The following is a 17958-nucleotide window of genomic DNA, read 5'->3' as shown; positions in this document are numbered from 1 at the left end:
AGATAGTTCTTGGATTACACAGTTTTTCCCCCCCAGAAGCTCTGGAACAACTACTGTTCTGTGGACTCTTAAATATTAATCCTTTGGAGAATGTTCATTTAGCTCTTAAAGAGCTATGCTTTGTGTGCATGGGGAAAGATGTTATGCTCCTTCCCCATGGACACATGGGGTTTAAACATATGGGTACCAGTACTCTGCAGGGGTGGGGATCAATTAAGATGATCCACTCCCATAGCCTGATGGATCCAATAGGTTTTCAAGTAGCATTAGGGGATTTTGCTGCTGATATGGTTGGCACTTCTGTAAATGCTCTGGTTGACCTTTGGAATGTGAAAATGACCCAGGCAATTGCACTTATGTGCCCTCTCTCAGATCTAAGAGCCTGGACAGCCCTTTGTTCTACTGAGAGGCTGCAGATGATGAAAAGACGTGGAGAAGGCTAGAGTGACAGTGCAGAAAGACTTGGGATGAATCTGACAAAGCACAGGCTAGAACTCATTTTAAAGCCTACTCCATCTCAATGATGGCATATTTCTCCACCACCATTGTATCCACACAGTGTAGACTTCTTCTGGGTGGTCAGGAGCCCATTGGGACCTGGCCAAGAAGAAGAGGTAGATTGCTCTGCAGCCCAATGTGATCATTTTGCTAAGCACTTTGTGGATAAAATCTCTCACATCCGTTCTGACTTGGGCTGTTCATTAGCAGCAACAGAACTGTATGGCCCAGGGTGCCAATTTGTCCATTTGCCCAGTGGTGTAGGATACTTTTCAACTTGTGCAGTCTGAGGATGTGGACAGGATTCTTGGAAGTTTGAGACCTAGGACATGCTTATACAACTCTTGCCATTCCTGGGTACACTGTTCTGCTGCATTTCAAGTCCTACTTCAGTAATAGGTTTTGGGGGGTAGTGCTAGGGGACTGCTGCTCTGTCCCTTGGCTTCTGGGGTTCCCCAAGGTTCCATCTTTCCCCATCTGTGTAAAACCACTAAGGTTATCCAGAGATTTGGACTGAATTGCCACTAATATTCAATGACACTCAGCTGTAGTTGGCACTACCAGGGGGCTTTGGAAACTGTGAACAGGCACCTCGCAACAGTTTTGAAATGGATGAGGGGAGGGCTAGCAAGTTGAAACTTCATTCTGACAGAATGGAGATGCTCCTGGTAGAGTTCTGACCCAGAATACAGGTTATCTACAATTTTGGAAGGGGTTGCATGCCCTCTAAAAGAGCTTAGTACTCCTGGATCCAGGCCTTCTGTTGGATAAACAGGCAGCAGCAGTGACCATGGGTGCCTTTCACCAACTCTTGCCACCTACCACCATCTGCTTAAAAACTGCTATAAATTGGTCTGTTTAAAATGCTACAGATGTTGGACTGTCAGTGTTTTTGTGCCATCTTGCTTTGATTGTTTAAATTGCTTAACAGTTGTTTTATATGTTTTGAGCCACCCTGAGCTCATTTGTGGGGTAGGGCAGGATATAAGTTTAATAAGAAATAAAGAAGAGTTGGATTTATACCCCACCCTTCACTTGGAGTCTCTGAGTGGCCTACAATCTCCTTCCCTTCCTCTTCCCACAACAGACACCCTGTGAGGTAGGTGGGGCCAAGAGGGTTCTGAGAGAACTGCTCTTGAGAGAACAGCACTGAGAGAGCTGTGCCTGACCCAAGGTCACCCAGATGGCTGCATGTGGAGGACTGGGGAATCAAACCCGGTTCTCCCAGATTAGAGTCCACAGCTCTTAATCACTATACCAACCACTACATGGGGCTACCCTTGAAAACTGTCCAGAAGCTGCAGTTGGTACAGAAGGCTGCATCCAGAGTGTTGACTGGAGCGGTGCATAGAGACCCTATCACTCCAGTCTTGTTCCATCTGCACTGGCTTTCAATTTGCTTCAAGGCTCAATTCAAGATGCTAGTACTGACCTTTAAAGCCCTATATGGCCTGGAACCAACATACCTTAAGGTCCGCATTCTCCCATATGAACCTACCTGTTCACTCCGGTCATCTCTGAAGCCTTGTTTCAGTGGCCGCCCACCATCTGAGGCTAGATGGGTGGAGACCTGAGAAAGGACTTCATCAGCTGTGGAACCAAATCTTTGGAACTCCTTCACCAGAGAGTTGTCCATCTCCCTCTATTGGTGTCTTCAGCCAGCAAGTAAAGCCTTTTTTGTTTTGTTTGGCATACCCCCAGTGAGAGCCAGTTTGGTGTTGTGGTTAAGTGCGCGGACTCTAATCTGGGAGAACCGGGTTTGATTCCCCACTCCTCCACTTGCACCTGCTGGATGACCTTGGGCAAACCGTAGTTCTGATAAGAGCTGTTCTTGAAAAAGAGCAGTTTCTGTCAAGAGCTCTCTCAGCCCCACCTACCTCACAGGGTGTCTGTTGTGGGGAGGGGAAGGGAAAGGAGATTGTAAGCCGCTCTGAGACTCCTTTGGGTAGTGAAGGGCGGGGCATAAATCCAATCTCTTCTTCTTCTTCGGATGGTTATTATTAGTCCTCGTCCCTGGTTCTGGTGGTGGTGTTTTTTAATGTGTTTTATTAAACATATTTTATGGGGTTTTTAAATTATTCTAATGTTTTATGTTTTATCAGGCCTTGGGGACCTTGATTGGGTGGAAAGGCAGCATAAAAATATTTTAAATACATCCATACACCTCTCCAGTAGGAAGAGGGAGGACATTGCTGCAGTTTTCTGCAAATGTCTCCCATTTCCGACTGGGAGAAGTATTCAGAGAGAGAAAGCACAGTGCACACCCCCGCCCCCTGAGGAAGGGAACTTTGACTCTGAAAAGCTTATACTCTGAAAGATCTTGTTGGTCTCTAAGGTGCTGCTGGGCTCAAATACAGCAGCTCCACTCCTCCCCCTTAGTTAGTCAGGACGCAGAGGTGTCTCCTTCCGGGGCCCAGCTGCCAACACCCAGTTGCATGTGTTGCTGTGATTCTTTGGAACTTAGCCTGGCAGTTGGGGGGGGTCAGTGTTAGAGTACCTTCTCTCAGGGAACAGTTGAAAACGAGTTCAGCTAGTGAATGCATTTTGGTGGGAAATGTCCCATTTCTGGATTACTTTAATGACAAAATTGGCCAATGGCAGCCAAAAGGCAAAGCAAATTAATAAAACAGCTGCTCCTGGGACCCTAGGCATTAATTGTCCTCTGTGCTCTTTTCCCATTTGTGTCAATGGGTTTTTCTTTCAAAACCTGTTACAGTCTACACTGGAGCTCTTGGCTGTAAGCTCTCCTGCTAGTCTTGCTCCAAATACAACTCAAGAATGGATTGCCTGCCAAGTACTGGAAAAATTCTGAAGAGTTTATGTTTTAAAATATAAGCTTTTATCAATGTTCTGAACCTGCCAAGGTAATTAAAGGCCACATTGTGTATGCATTACTGAAAAGAGAGCCCTGCAGACTTACAAATGTCTAAATTATATGGAGCTCCGTGTGTGTGTGTGTGTGTTTTAAATAACTGCCTTGTAAAAGTATCACTTAATTGCATGTAAAAAAAGGAACTCCTAATGAGTCTGCTATGGCTCAATAAACCTTTCATTCCCTTTAAGTTGTAATTTAAATTCATGCCTCTTTTGTTGTGCCAGTCACAAGTTATATTCAGTATATCTTTGGGTTGTCAATTACAACAAACCACTTAGCCCAGAGATGTTTAAGTTTTGCTCTGTTGCCCTCCCAGCTAGATAATAGAGTTGGATGTCAAGATGACTGACTGGTAAGTCAGCCCCTGAGATACATGGCTTCATATTTCTGTGATTTAAGTTATTGGGAGTAGGCAGGTGGTTTATTTAATTGTACTGACCAAAAGGGCAGGGCATTACATGAGTCAAACATGTCAACTTGACAGTGGAAGCTCTTAAACAAAACAGTCAATATCTCACATTCATGTACAAAAAGAATTGTTCCGAATAACTTTCAGACACTGAACGAGAAATACAGCAATCAAATATTCAGAGACAAAAGGAAAGTTGCTTTAAAAATTCATCTGACTGTGTGTGCTGCTAAAGTCGCTTGAGAAACTGGCAGTTTTGAAGATATTCACAACTAAAGCACTGATCTAAAGTTGATACTCAACATAAAAAGGACAGGCTATACAATGGAGGTCATCTTCAACTGTACATGACTTACAACACAAATACTAAAGTATGGCTCCCCTCAAGACTTCTCTAAGGCATAGCCTGAAAGCTCTGAGAAGACACACAATCAAGACCTACAATGTAACCTTCTGAATTCTGTGTTATGGCCCTATGCCTGCCTATTTTATAATATCCACATGTCTGGCCACTCCATTTGCACCTGTTATGGATGTTCCAAGTGTGTCTTATAGCTGCTGACACATTTAAGTTACCTTTTAAGTGCCACTGGGGTGCTAGGGTAAGTAATTGCTTAAAAGATGCTACAGGGGATAGCACTGCAAGATTTGATCAATGTTAAAAAAAAAGCCATTCCAATAAAGCATGCAGCAAAATGGGTTTTTTGTGGGGGGAATGCCTGCCCCTTATAATGCAAATGCTTACCTACACTGTACATAGTAGGCACTGTTAGAAGAGGTATTCTCTCTCACGCAGGAAGGAATACCTCTTCTAAGATAGTGCCTGCGGTGTTTTATTCTTCAGGTTTATTAATTCTGCACATTATGCAGAATTTAACCACACAAGCTTTAATCAGGTGGCAGACCTACTGAGAACTTATTTGAAAGTTACTTCAAGATCAGATGATTTCATCACACTCCACAGATCAGCTCTATATAGTACCTGGGTGATATGGGTCCAAAATATCTGCAGAGATGCAATCAACAAATTCCTTCTTTAAAGTGGTGAATCAGATAACTGCTTACAAAAATCACTGACCTTTGCATATAATCACCTGCAGATGTTCACTTCAGGAAACATTGCACAAAAGAAAATTCCCAGATGAGGTAAATTTTAAGCATGTTGTGTAGTTATCAGCATTTGACGTTGAACTCAATGGGATTTAAAGAACATAAAAAGAGCCCTGATGGATCAGGCCTGTGGTTCATCTAGTCCAGCACCATGAGTCATGAAGTAGCCAACCAGTTGCACTGGAGACCCACAAATAAGGCACAGAGGCCAAGCCCCTCCCCCAGTGTAGCCTCCTAGTAGTAGGCTTCAGAGGTTTACTTCCTCTGAATATGGCAGCTCCCTCACTCACCAAGGCTAGTTGCCACTGACAGACCTATCCTCCATAAAGCTGTCTTCCAATTTACTTCCAAGTAAAATGAATGAACAAACTGTAAAACTCTCTCAAGCTGGAATATCCCTATGATCCATCCTTATTTATAATGGTCCATTATTAAAAAGTGGCTCCTTAAAGAGTCTGTGGAATGGATTGTCCAAGACTAATAAGAAGATCAAGCTTAAGTCAGTTCTCACATGCAGAAGGACAAGGAGATGAAGTTCCGTGTTGGGATTCTTATTTAAAATCGATGAATGCATTCCAAACACAAAAGCAACACCACGCTTAAATGTAAAAAGAAAATATCTTTAATAGAGAAAAACAAACAAACATGGGCATGGTACTTTGGATAAAAGAAAATAAAGATTACATACTTGCAGCTACTCTAATACATCCTATCAGCTACATTGCTAAAGATAGTTCCTTTCTCTATCTCTCTTTTTTCTTTCTGTGAGTGTTTCCTCTTTGCTTCACACAAAGGGCCACAAAACTTGTGAGTGCGTGAATGCTAGATCAAAAGCAGTTCTACAAACAAGATGCTAGCTGGCCAATGCAAAGGTTACAGGTCACTACATTAGGGTAAATAACTCCCACAAACTTTCCCTCCTCCGTTGAATACATTAGACAGTGGTAACATCCTGCTAAGCTAGCAAACAACATTTAACTCTATAATGACTGAAATGTAAGCAATTTGTATTCCAACATTCTGAGATGGTGTCAATGGGGCTGGGTGACAGTGGAACAGTGGACTTGGTATGAATGGGCCCAACAGAGGCACAGGCAGGCCCGTATGCAAAATACCAAACTTTACTGGGTGTTGTCCATACACCAGTCGCCTGGACACAGTTGCCATCATCCATTCAGGTCCTCCTTGCACTATCTTGCCCTGCAAAACATTTGTGTTTATATCTCCCTATTTCACTCGGTAGTTCAGCAGTTCAAGACCCGGGTGCTGCATGATGGAGTGAGCTCCCATCCCTAGTTCCAGCTCCTGCCAACCTAGCAGTTTGAAAGCAAGAAATTGCAAGTAGATAAATAGGTACCACTTCAGTGGGAAGGTAACAGCGTTCCATGCGCCTTGGTGTTTAGTCATGCCAGCCACATGACCACGGAAACGCTGGCTCTTCGGCTTTGAAACGGAGATGAGCACCGCAACCCTAGAGTCGGATTCGACTGGCTTTCAAGCAAGGGAACCTTTACCTTTACTATTTCACTCTTACCTTCCATAAAGGGATTTCTTTCTACCACCAACTGTACTGAATTCCAATATGCATTTAGATATTTCTTACCATACAACACTGACTGATTATAGTGTACAAAAAGCATTTTTTTAAAAAAGTGCAAAAATGAAAACACAATGATTTTTTCAATTACATGAAAAGCCATCCTGTGCTGCTATTAGTAATGTATTCGTCAAATAAATCATATCTTTGGTGCTCTGCAAGACACACAAGGGATATGTTTGCTGCCAGAAGTCTTATACAGTCTAAAGCGCAATAACCATACTCTGTTCAGCGTCTCTTATGAAATCATTAGGGCAATTCTAAGCAAAGAATTTTTTAAAAAGCACAAGGTAAAATTATATCTTTAAAAAGTGACATCGTTCCAAAACAAGTGGTAGAAATATTCATCTTTATTATTTAGCGTTCAGAGTCACACTCACACTTACAGTTCTTCAGGTCTGGCCATTCTACATGGTAGAAGACAGGAATATTGAAACAACGTTCCAGTTCAGGGAGGAAATGGCCAGTGGAGCAGTAGTTACTAGAGATGTAAAATTTCCGGAATGTGTTTTTGGTGTTTTTTTTTCCCGGGTTTTTTTTTTTGGGGGGGGGGAGGGTGTTGCTTGGCATGCACATTCTTGAAGAATAAGAGTTCAGTTCAGAATTCCCCAAGTTGCTCATTACTGGAACAGCAGGGCCCTCTTCTGGACCATAATCATACTACATTTGAGGAACACCACAATGAAACTGCAAGTATCAACTCTAATTTGGTCCTTGGTTTTCCTTACCACTGTTGCCCTGCTGCGTTACAGCAAGTTGTTTCCATTTTGGTCATTTAGGAGAAGTATAGCGGATGTCAGTGTTAAGAACTGCCTTTATGCCAAGCAACCATATTAAAGAAAGGGCAAAATGACTAGCTACATTGTAATTCACTAATGCAAGTTACAAACGTGCTTGGGAAACTGGCTTGGATCCTGTAGAAAAGGCTCTGTTGACAAAAGGGATTTGTGACACCAGATCAGGGTTTCCTTACCTCCCCCTCCTGCTGCAGCCAGAAGTGATCCCAGAAATGCTGTTCCTGGGGGAGAAGGAACTGAGGAGGGGGGAATTGTCCAATTACAGTGGGAAGAGGGAACTGGTGAAAATCATCTCCCATTCGCTTAGCAGAAATTTTCTGATGGATCCAACCCACCATAAATGTTATACAGTTTTGTAGCTCTGGTTAGAGTCAGAGCATTTATGGATAAGTGTCCCATTTGTAACCTCCTATAGACATACTATTCTTCATTCAGTAAAATATTAGAAATGCCAGGCATTAATAGGTAGGTTTTTTGGGTGTATGAGATTATTTTTCTATCCCCTCAGCATGACCATCACATCAGCAACACCTATCCTGAAGAAAGTGGGTAGGGTAAAAATATGCTAAGCAAGACCTTACAGGACAAGTTCTTATGAGAGGATTTGAGGCAGCCACTCCCAGGGGGCAGTGCTGTACACAGAGGCAGTCCTGAGGTTCAGGATGACTGACCACAGAGACCTTGGAGAGCAACAGATTTTAGCATGCTACTGAAAACCCAAGGGCTCCCAGTGGCCTGCCAGAAATCAAAGTATGCAGACTATTGTGTACGCTACTGGTCCAAACATAACTGTCATCAGAGCTCTGGTTCAGGGCAAGCTACACCTCTCATACCAAAGGATGCCAAGGAAGTCACACTTAATATAGTTCAGAATTGGTATGGATTAAAATAAGATTCTGAACGTTCTGAACGACTCTATGTGGAAGGTGCTCTTTCCCGTCTCACTTTTTTCACTAAGAAAAGGTCAAACATTTTACGTTTTCTTTTTCGATCATTTGATATCATTGACGCTTTTAAAAGAAACATTATAAAATCCTACAGAGGAACCGAAATGACTTTCTCTACATCTTAGCGCTTAACAAGCCAAGGGAAGGAAAGCATCACAGAAGCCTTTGGGTGATTTGTGCCAGTTTAGCTTCCATCACAGCTAATCATATAACGCACTCCTTTTTTCGAACTTTTGATTTTGGTGCTGCCAAAAAAAAAAGAAAAAGGATCCATTAATCCTCAAAAGATGTACAATCAACAAAAAATTAATTAGAATAAGAATGGGACTTACCATTTGGGTTTTCTTGTCTGTAGAATGTTTTCAACATTTCCACAGCTTCTTCTGATCGATAACCAGGTATGCACTATAGACCAGAAGATTTTGTATTTTATTAAAGGCATCCCAAATCCCACTTTGGTGTTAGAATTTACTACTTCCTGACCCAAAGAGAATTTGCATGTCTTTACTATATGGATCCCATAAAGATGTGGCTTTTACTACCACAGTGCTATACATCTAGAAAAATTCTCATCTGCTGAACATTCCTCTATCATTTAGCTTTGAGGCACCTTGGGGGGGGGGATGCCCTTTTACAGTAGTTAACATGAAGGGGCACCAAATTTGCATACACAAGAATATTTGCATAGACATTTTCTAGCTTCAGATGCAATTTATTCATGGCCTTTGCCAAATCAAGAGCTGTATGGCTCTTTCCCATATAAATCCCACTTTGGTGTTAGAATTTACTACTTCCTGACCCAAAGAGAATTTGCATGTCTTTACTATATGGATCCCATAAAGATGTGGCTTTTACTACCACAGTGCTATACATCTAGAAAAATTCTCATCTGCTGAACATTCCTCTATCATTTAGCTTTGAGGCACCTTGGGGGGGGGGATGCCCTTTTACAGTAGTTAACATGAAGGGGCACCAAATTTGCATACACAAGAATATTTGCATAGACATTTTCTAGCTTCAGATGCAATTTATTCATGGCCTTTGCCAAATCAAGAGCTGTATGGCCCTTTCCCATATTACCAGGTTATATAAATCCTATGCCATGCATGAGGAGCCCATGCTAGAGAGAATAGCCCATGCTTTGATAACTGGCATTACAGGCAAGGGCTAGTCATGCACTCCCCCCCCCCTCCATTACCTAAAGCTTCTCATATTATCTGTGTGACAAGGAAGGAGACCTGCTACAGCAGCTCACTTGACAAAAAGGTATAATAAGAAGGGGTCTCCACCTCATCTGAAGCACTGATTTTTCATCAGTAAAGGCTTTCAAATTCACTATACTTCTTCAAAGCATGGACAATTACAAGGGTATCTTTCTACCTGCAGTTTAAAGTTATAAGGTCTACACATCGGTTACTTCCTCTGTGGAGTGTGAAAACCAGACCACTAGGATCAGAACATTGTCTTCACAAGTGTTATCTAAGTGTTTCTGCCAAGGAACTCATCTTTCTGATAATGTTTTTCCCCTACCTGCCAAATCTTCCTTGGCCCATCAAAATAATGTTGCAACTTATTCCACCCACAAGTTATTCTGCCGTATTGTTTATTCCTTGAAATGTGTGAATGAGAGTGACAGATAAAAAATATACCAAAGTAGTATGCTTCCAGTGAATTCACAAATCTAAAAGCATACACCTACATAAGGGGATGCTTTCTACACTGTAGTATGCTGCAATTGCTTGCAAACAGCAATCCAATTTCTTAAATAAAACCTTTCCCTCTTCCGCAAGTTCCTACAATGTACATCTAAAGTGTTATTCCCAGATTGAATATCAAGACAAATTTAATTTAAAACCAGGGCTATTTTTGGGCAGGAATGAACAGGAACAGAGTTCCGGCAAGCTTCAGAGTTGGCCACACCCACTACAGCCAAAACCTCTGCGTGCATGGCTACAGAGGGAAGGCCTGGAGACTGACCCCCCGGCAACCAAAGCAGACGGGCCAGGGAAGCCTCCCCGTGCCTTCCCCAGCCTGTCCAAGGGATGGTTTGCCTGGGCTCCCTGCAGCACCTGGGCAAGCCAAGAGAAGGCATGGGGTGTAGCCTAATGTGCTAATAAGTTTCTGCTGTTGGGTGTGGCTTATTATGCTAATGAGTTCCTGCTGGGCTTTTTCTACAAAAAAAGCCCTGTTTAAAACACAACAATATATTTTATTTGCTTCTCCTCTTATCCTAGGATCCTACAAATGACAGTGCCAATCCTAAAAGTGGATTATCCCCTTTCCTTGGCACTGTAACGCTGTTGCCTCACCGTATGACACAGTAACTCAGGCTCAAAACTTTGCTTTCAGCTACTTTGCTTTTCCTCCATCGATATCCTGTATTAAATATGCTTAGATGCCATCTCTCCCTACTAAAATTTTGTGTAATGCATAGTGATCTTCAATTAATCAATCAACCAATTTGTAGCCACTTTGTTTCACCAATGCTATGGGATTAAGTACTCCCAGACCATTCACAGGACCAACTGTGATACCCCATTTACATTCCTTCACTTCACACCTTTTGAAAGATTATACCTTGTCCCACTGCGAAAGAGCAGAGTAACACAGGAGATTCTGTATTAGACAAAACACTCTTGTCAAATATTTTTGTGTAAATAGACTGCCAACTCCAAATCCTAAAACACAGTGACAAAGTATTTCACCTGAAATGGTTCTCCTGTGTCTGTTAAGGTAGCAGAAGAGATGTTCAAAACAGAGCCACAACCTCCAAACCGTTCATTTTGGCAGCCATATACAACAAGGGGAATTTATATAAATAAGTTAAGGAACTCCTAGACTACAACAAGAAAGTGCTATATGATTATCCCAATGTAATAAGAACACTCCTTCTCTCAACTCCTGATCAATCAACCAATTTGTAACCACTTTGTTTCACCAATGCTATGGGATTAAATACTCCCAGACCATTCACAGGACCAACTGTGATACCCCATTTACATTCCTTCACTTCACACCTTTTGAAAGATTATACCTTGTCCCACTGCGAAAGAGCAGAGTAACACAGGAGATTCTGTATTAGACAAAACACTCTTGTCAAATATTTTTGTGTAAATAGACTGCCAACTCCAAATCCTAAAACACAGTGACAAAGTATTTCACCTGAAATGGTTCTCCTGTGTCTGTTAAGGTAGCAGAAGAGATGTTCAAAACAGAGCCACAACCTCCAAACCGTTCATTTTGGCAGCCATATACAACAAGGGGAATTTATATAAATAAGTTAAGGAATTCCTAGACTACAACAAGAAAGTGTTATATGATTATCCCAATGTAATAAGAAGACTCCTTCTCTCATCAACTCCTACTTCTTTGGTTCTGACTCAAGGTCCTCTTTCAGGGCAACTCCATCTTTTCCAAATGTCTAATTCTAAAGCCAGCAACATCCCTGGCTATTTGGTACCTGAGGCACACAATCCAAACAGCAGTAGTAAAAATACAAGGAACTATATAACCCTTTCCTACCCTTTAATGATAACCGCTGTGAGGGCAGCATGGTATAGCCCAATCTCCTCAGATCTCAGAAGCTAAATAGAGTCAGGAGGGAGACCACCGATGAAGGCTCTGCAGAGGACAGCAATGGCAAGCTGCCCACTTGCTTCCCACTTGCCTTGAAAGCCCCTTGCTGGGGTCACCATAATTCAGTTGCATCTACACTGCATCTAGACTTCCATATGTAAGGATAGCCTTTGCTTTAGGCAGACCACCTCATCCAAACAGTGGCCCTGACGAGAATCCATTCCTCGCCTGACCTTGCCCATACCAAGCCTTTTTAAACAAAACGTTGTGCCCACAGTTTCTGCACAGACAAATTCACACGTAAACATCATCAACAAAAAGATGACCTCGCTTCATTTATCTTTAAATAAAAAACTTAATTGAAGAAAAAAAAAGATGACCTCCCACTACCTTGCTAGTCAAGCAATTCATAGGTTGAAAGTAAAAGATGACCTCGCTTCATTTATCTTTAAAAAAAACCTTAATAAATTGTAAACAAAAAAAAGATGACCTCCACTACCTTGCTAGTCAAGCAATTTATAGGTTGAAAGTTACATGCCAATACATCCTGTAGTAAAGGATACTCATCATGCGCAGGGCAGCTGCGCACATTATACAGGGCTCTACAGTGACATATAACACTGTATGCCGAAATACTTCCTCGGGGTCCTTCTTGTGCTGATGACACCAGTCTATCACCTCATCAATTGCCACCATTTCTGCATGGCGAGTAGCCTGTGAGGATACAGAAAAAACAGGTATTTATATCTAATGCTGATGGTATTGGTATGAATGAAACAGCAAACTCCCAACAGAAAAATCAGCTCTCCTTTCAGAAGGCAACATGCTTTGTGGCTTCCATGATTCCATATCTGTAGTCTGTCATCTGATCTGTCAATAAGTTATGCTGAAGTACTACAGATAGCACTTCAATTAAGACAAATATCAGAAGTGGCGATGCCACTGTGGAGCGAATTTGCCCCCACTACTATTCAAGTGACCCCTGTGATAAGTGGCAAGGGGTATAGCACATCACTCCCTGGCAGTCTGCTAAAGAACTAAATGAACTAGTTGAGATCATGCCACATGTCTGCAACCCATTAGCATTCACTCGAATGTGGATCATACCACTGAACCCACCCCTAGATTTAGAGGAAAAACAAAACATACAGCAGTTCCAGTGTATGATATTTAGCACTGCTGACTCCAATAGATTTTTTTTTCACTCTATGCCATAGCCTTTGCTGAGATCAAAATGGGCTACTGAAGCAAGGAAAAGTGAGGAATAGTTCTCTTCCTGCTGTGGAAAGCTGGTAGGATCCAACATTTTAGGTTTATTACTGATGTTCACAAGTGACAATGTGTCAAGGAGAAGGTTCATGATAACTGATAACAATGGATGTTATCCTACCACTCAGCTAAGGGAAGTTCTCTCAGTGAAAGGCATATTCTGTCACTGGGACATGCCACCCTTTGTGAGTGAATTAACTTTTGGCATCAGTGCAGGGAAATTAACAGCCAAAAGCATATAAAAGGACACTACAATATTTATAGGAATTTTCTTTGACAATAGTAACACTTCCTCAGCGAAACTTAAAATCATAATGTTTTATTAAACGGTTATTCATTAACATCTACCACACCCTCAAGATAGGCCTATAGTGGCCTGTGTTAAATGAATTGGTTTTTCCATTTTTAAAGCCACCCCAGGGCACAACAATTACAGGCATTGCACATATTCTCTTTTGGTGCAAGGACAAAGAGGGTACGCCAGCAGTGGCTATTTGGAGAAGTAATGCTCAGCTACAGGGAAAAAGCTTTTTCTGCCCTGTCAGATATCAACTTTCTTGCTTTTTTTATCAGCTTATGAATAAACATGAGGGAAGAAATGAGATCTACTAGTCAGAATAGCTCAAAGGATAGCATAGAGGACCATCTCACTTCAGCTTCAGGGAGGTTCACTGATTAAATTTCCAGTCACTTCCAATTATGAAGCTCTGAAAATGTTGCAGGGCTGAACTGTCAGTATTTTTCCCTTCTACCAGCTGATAACCTCTGTTTTTAATAAGTCATTTAAGTTACAAAATGGGTAATGTATTTTGATAAGTTCAGTTTATTTGGCTACATTTTAAAGCCATTTTATGTACAATGAAGCCTGCATGTTTCACAGAACTTTGCTTATTTTCCAGTGGTTGTGAGACAAAAATCAAAAACCAAATGCTAATGATCTGAAAGGTTAAAATGTGCAACTCTATATAGAGACCCGCATAAAATTGTTAACAGAATTATTGATATGTGGTACAATCAACTATCAATTAACATTATTATATAGCTTTGCTCATACATTTAAAATTTTTAATGGCCCATTAAAAATGCTTATCAAAAACCATGAATCTCCAATAAATGCTCGCCATCCACTTTTTCTCAAAGTTGGCATCATACCCACACATTTCCAAAAAACCCTTCTAATTTGTGTTCATGTCCTTTATAATCCAGTCATGACCAGTGGTTTGCCCTGGAGAAGACTTCTTTGCAATATCCTTGTAGCACACATATACACAAAACCCATCCTTATGAATTAATTTGCAGCAAACACTGGATTCTTAAGCTTCTCCAGACAAGTTTTAGTGGCCTCACAGGGTACAAATGAGTAAATACACCCTAGAACTATAACAAGGAGTACAAAATGTGTTGGGAAATATAATGCTGGCCTGGTCCAAGAAAACAAGGGACACAAGGCAGAATATGGAAGTAGCTTCTACTGTATCAATACCTGTTTAAAGAATCAAGTTTTCAGATATCCTTAAACTGTAAAATGAGACTGTAAGATACAAACTGAGAAATCTCTGACTGGGAAAGATGCTTAATCCTTTACTCAGTCTAAATCTAGAGTATCATAATGGCCACAGAGAATGCACTCAGGGGCTGCCAGGAAAAGATTCTGTGAGAAACATAAATAGCGCAGATTAGTTATATATTTTACTGTGACATGTTCAGAGATAATTGCTATGAATCAATACATACATATATACTGCAGTAGGGTCCTAAAGTATATTTTATTAGTAAAACTACTTCATGGGTAAAAAGTTGATTGGCAGGTACTTTTGCAAGCAAAGCTGAAAAGACGAGAAAACTGTTACGATTGAAAATAATTTTTTCTCTAAACTGAACATAAGTTTGTCTAGAGGAAAAAGAAGAACAGGCAAGGAAGCTGCCACAAGAAAAACAAACTCTGGCAATTCCTATTCACCTCAGGCAATTCAGAAGGAAGAGCTCTGAGAGATATCAGTTGCACTGTCCTGAAGAGTCCTCACCAACAGATTAAGACATGCCTGCAAGACTACTCTTTAACACACACTCCAATTCAGGCCCAGCTCTTGACATTTTGTACTCAGGAACGGATACTCAAGTTAAACACATACATTACACACATGCCCCTCTCATGACAAATTGTGAATGAATCATGCATATCTAAAAGGCCAATTTTCACAGTATAATACATGTGCTTTGTATATCACACACACTTTAAATCTGGAAATACTTTAGGTTGTTACCAAGTTTTTAAAAATTCAACAGTAAAAAACACAACAAAACACAAGATGTAAAATCATCAAAATTCGGAATTATCCAGAAATCAGCGCCACATCTTTCCCATGCCAAATGCCTGATGAAAAAGGAAAGCTGGGGGACTTACATTTTTAGTTTCATTCACTTCATTCTTTCCTTTCCCTATGATCTCGTTATTGTAGACCATGAGACAGCCAACGGGCACCTCACCATTTCCCAGTGCTTCCTTAGCCTATCAGAGAAAGAGTTGGAAAGGACAATGCCAGAACAGTTTGTCAGTGCATGCAGAAATACTGCAAAGTACATTTGCGGTTACCTACCCCTTCCCACTCCGAATGCTAGCACAGAGCAAGGATTTCAAAAACAAAAGATATTTTGTCCAGTACAATAGCTGACCATATGCAGCTGTCTGTCAGAAAACAGAATCCCTAGCCTAAGGGAAGATGGGTAACAAAACCTAACAAGGATGCATTTTCTATTCTTTCAACATTAGGCTTGTGGCATACCCCTCACAAAATCAGGGCCCTCCACGACCACAACGCAGCAGACTCAACTCCCTAAAGCTTAGAGATGTTGGGCAGGGCCCATGTAGTTCACACACACACACACACCCCGCTCTGCTCTAATATAAGTGCTGGATTTTTATTTATTTTTTGTGAGAAATTTGATTTGCGGTTTCAGAGGAATCTATTTGTCATTGACAGATCAATTGGCTGCACTTAAGACTAAGTGGAGGAATTATGGTGTTCCATTACATTTCATGTGGCTCAACCACAACAGGCTTTCAAAACAACTTAATATTTGAATCTAGGGCTGCAGTGTCAGACTTTACAGTAATCTATGCAGCCAAGACGGATTCGCTGTTTGCTTACATTTCTCTATCTGGAGATGCATCTCTGACTTAACAGAACAACTAATTTATCTGATCACAGTAGTACAGACTGTACTTGGTCTTCATTGTGACCAGATACACACGTTCCCTTGTAAGAATGTTTTTATGATTAACTTCCTGTTAGCTTTTTCTTTTTAGATGAGAAAGCCCAGCTGATTTATTACATTATTTTAGTAGTATCTACGAAGAACTAAGGCCCTTGCCAATATAGGAGATACATAGTCCATCATCTAGGAAAGCCACAAGTGTTGACAAGAAAAGAGAGTTTACAAGTTAGAACTACAGTTTCCACCGCCTCCCATAACACCCATGTGATACCCCCTCTCTCCCTTTGTTCAAGTCCCTCCTCAAAATCCACCTTTCCTCTGAGGCTTTTGACACAAACCATTAGTCCCCCTCCCCTACTGCAATGAAGCCTAAGCATGTACAAATTGAATGAATGCATATTATTATTTTAATTATCCCTGTTTCTTTCCACATGTTAAATTTTAGCCTCAAAGTTCCTCAGGACAAGGAGCTTTCTCCTTGTACTTTGTAAACCACGATGCAGATTGATGGTGCTACATAAATAAAAACACATATCAGGATGGAAAATGCAGTAGATTGCTTGGGAAGTAAAGGGGAGGTGACAGGGTCAAACCCAGATAAAAGATAACAAAGCAAAGATAACCAGCTTGGTGTGTAGCAAACAGTTTTTGGATCAGTGCAGGAGATCCATACTCAAATCCCCCCCCCTTAGCTATGTATCTCACTGCACAGCCCTCGCAAAATCGACATCCTTCTGCCAAGCACACCTGAGAGATTAGGATGAAATGAAATAAGGATACAACATAACCCACTCTAAATCCCTTAGCTACAGTAGGAAAGCTGCTTAAATGAAAGAAGGTATTTGCAATAAATCAGAGGGAATGCAAAAGGAAACAGCCCGATTCATTCTTCTGGAAAGGACAGGATGGAAAGAAAAAAACTAAGTGTCACTGAGCAAGTACAACATCCTCTTCTCTTGTGTGTATACCACCCTGGCACCTCTGGAGGAAAAGACAAGATAAAAATGTAATACAAAAGTAATTAAATAGTATCTTCAAGACCATGTGGCAGACAAAAACTGAAATTAACACACCTCAGACAAACACCCCAGAAGGTGAATGTCCTGATGAAAAAAAGCACTTAAATAATGTCTATATTGATAATTTCTTGTGTTCCATCTATACTGCTGTCCGGCTCCTTCCGGGGAGGGACGCAAGAGGCAAAACTGGCCAAGGAGTGCAGGGGGGAGGCGGTGGCGAGTCCCGGGATCCATCGAGCATGTCAGGGTAAAGCCAGGTAAGGCCAGTGGGGCGCAGACTGGTGGGGCGGCAGGCCAGAGTGGCACCACTGGAACCCTCGTCAAGCCAGTGCCCTAGGCCACGGTCTAAATTTTGGCTATGACGAGCTGGGCCTGGGGAGGAGCTAAAAACTGTGAAACATATCACTGCTGTAGTGGGGGAGGGATAGAAGACTGGGAGCCTCCCACACACAGGGAAGCAGTAGCGCTGCAGGTGGGTAGCTGGTGAGAAGGAGCCTCCTTGCCACCCACCTGCCTGCAATGCCATCAGTCTCCACACTCAGTAGCCAAAGTGAGAGCTGGGGAGTGCATATGAGGCAACAGTGCTGGAGACAGATCGGTGGGGCAAGGAGGCTCCTCACTCACCTGCCTGCACCATTGCCTCAG

General features: G+C 41.7%; 1 protein-coding gene across 1 annotated transcript in view; it reads right to left on the bottom strand.

Moving 5' to 3' along the window:
• Positions 1-7024: 7024 nt before the first annotated feature.
• Positions 7025-17958, bottom strand: part of ADAT2 (adenosine deaminase, tRNA-specific 2) — a 15509-nt gene continuing 4575 nt past the window's right edge. The window contains exons 2-6 of the mRNA XM_015421995.1: positions 15483-15587; positions 12373-12523; positions 11396-11502; positions 8566-8638; positions 7025-8478 (exon numbers count right to left, since the gene is read on the bottom strand). Of these exons, the coding sequence (XP_015277481.1) occupies positions 8438-8478; positions 8566-8638; positions 11396-11502; positions 12373-12523; positions 15483-15587 (477 nt within the window). The 3' untranslated portion in view covers positions 7025-8437. The remainder of the gene's footprint in view (positions 8479-8565; positions 8639-11395; positions 11503-12372; positions 12524-15482; positions 15588-17958) is intronic.

This window comes from Gekko japonicus, unplaced genomic scaffold (genome assembly GCF_001447785.1).
Source record: "Gekko japonicus isolate JY-2015 unplaced genomic scaffold, Gekko_japonicus_V1.1 scaffold114, whole genome shotgun sequence".
Lineage (NCBI taxonomy): Eukaryota > Metazoa > Chordata > Lepidosauria > Squamata > Gekkonidae > Gekko > Gekko japonicus.
The sequence above is the reverse complement of the archived record's forward strand: the minus strand, read 5'-3'. Positions and strand labels throughout refer to the sequence as shown.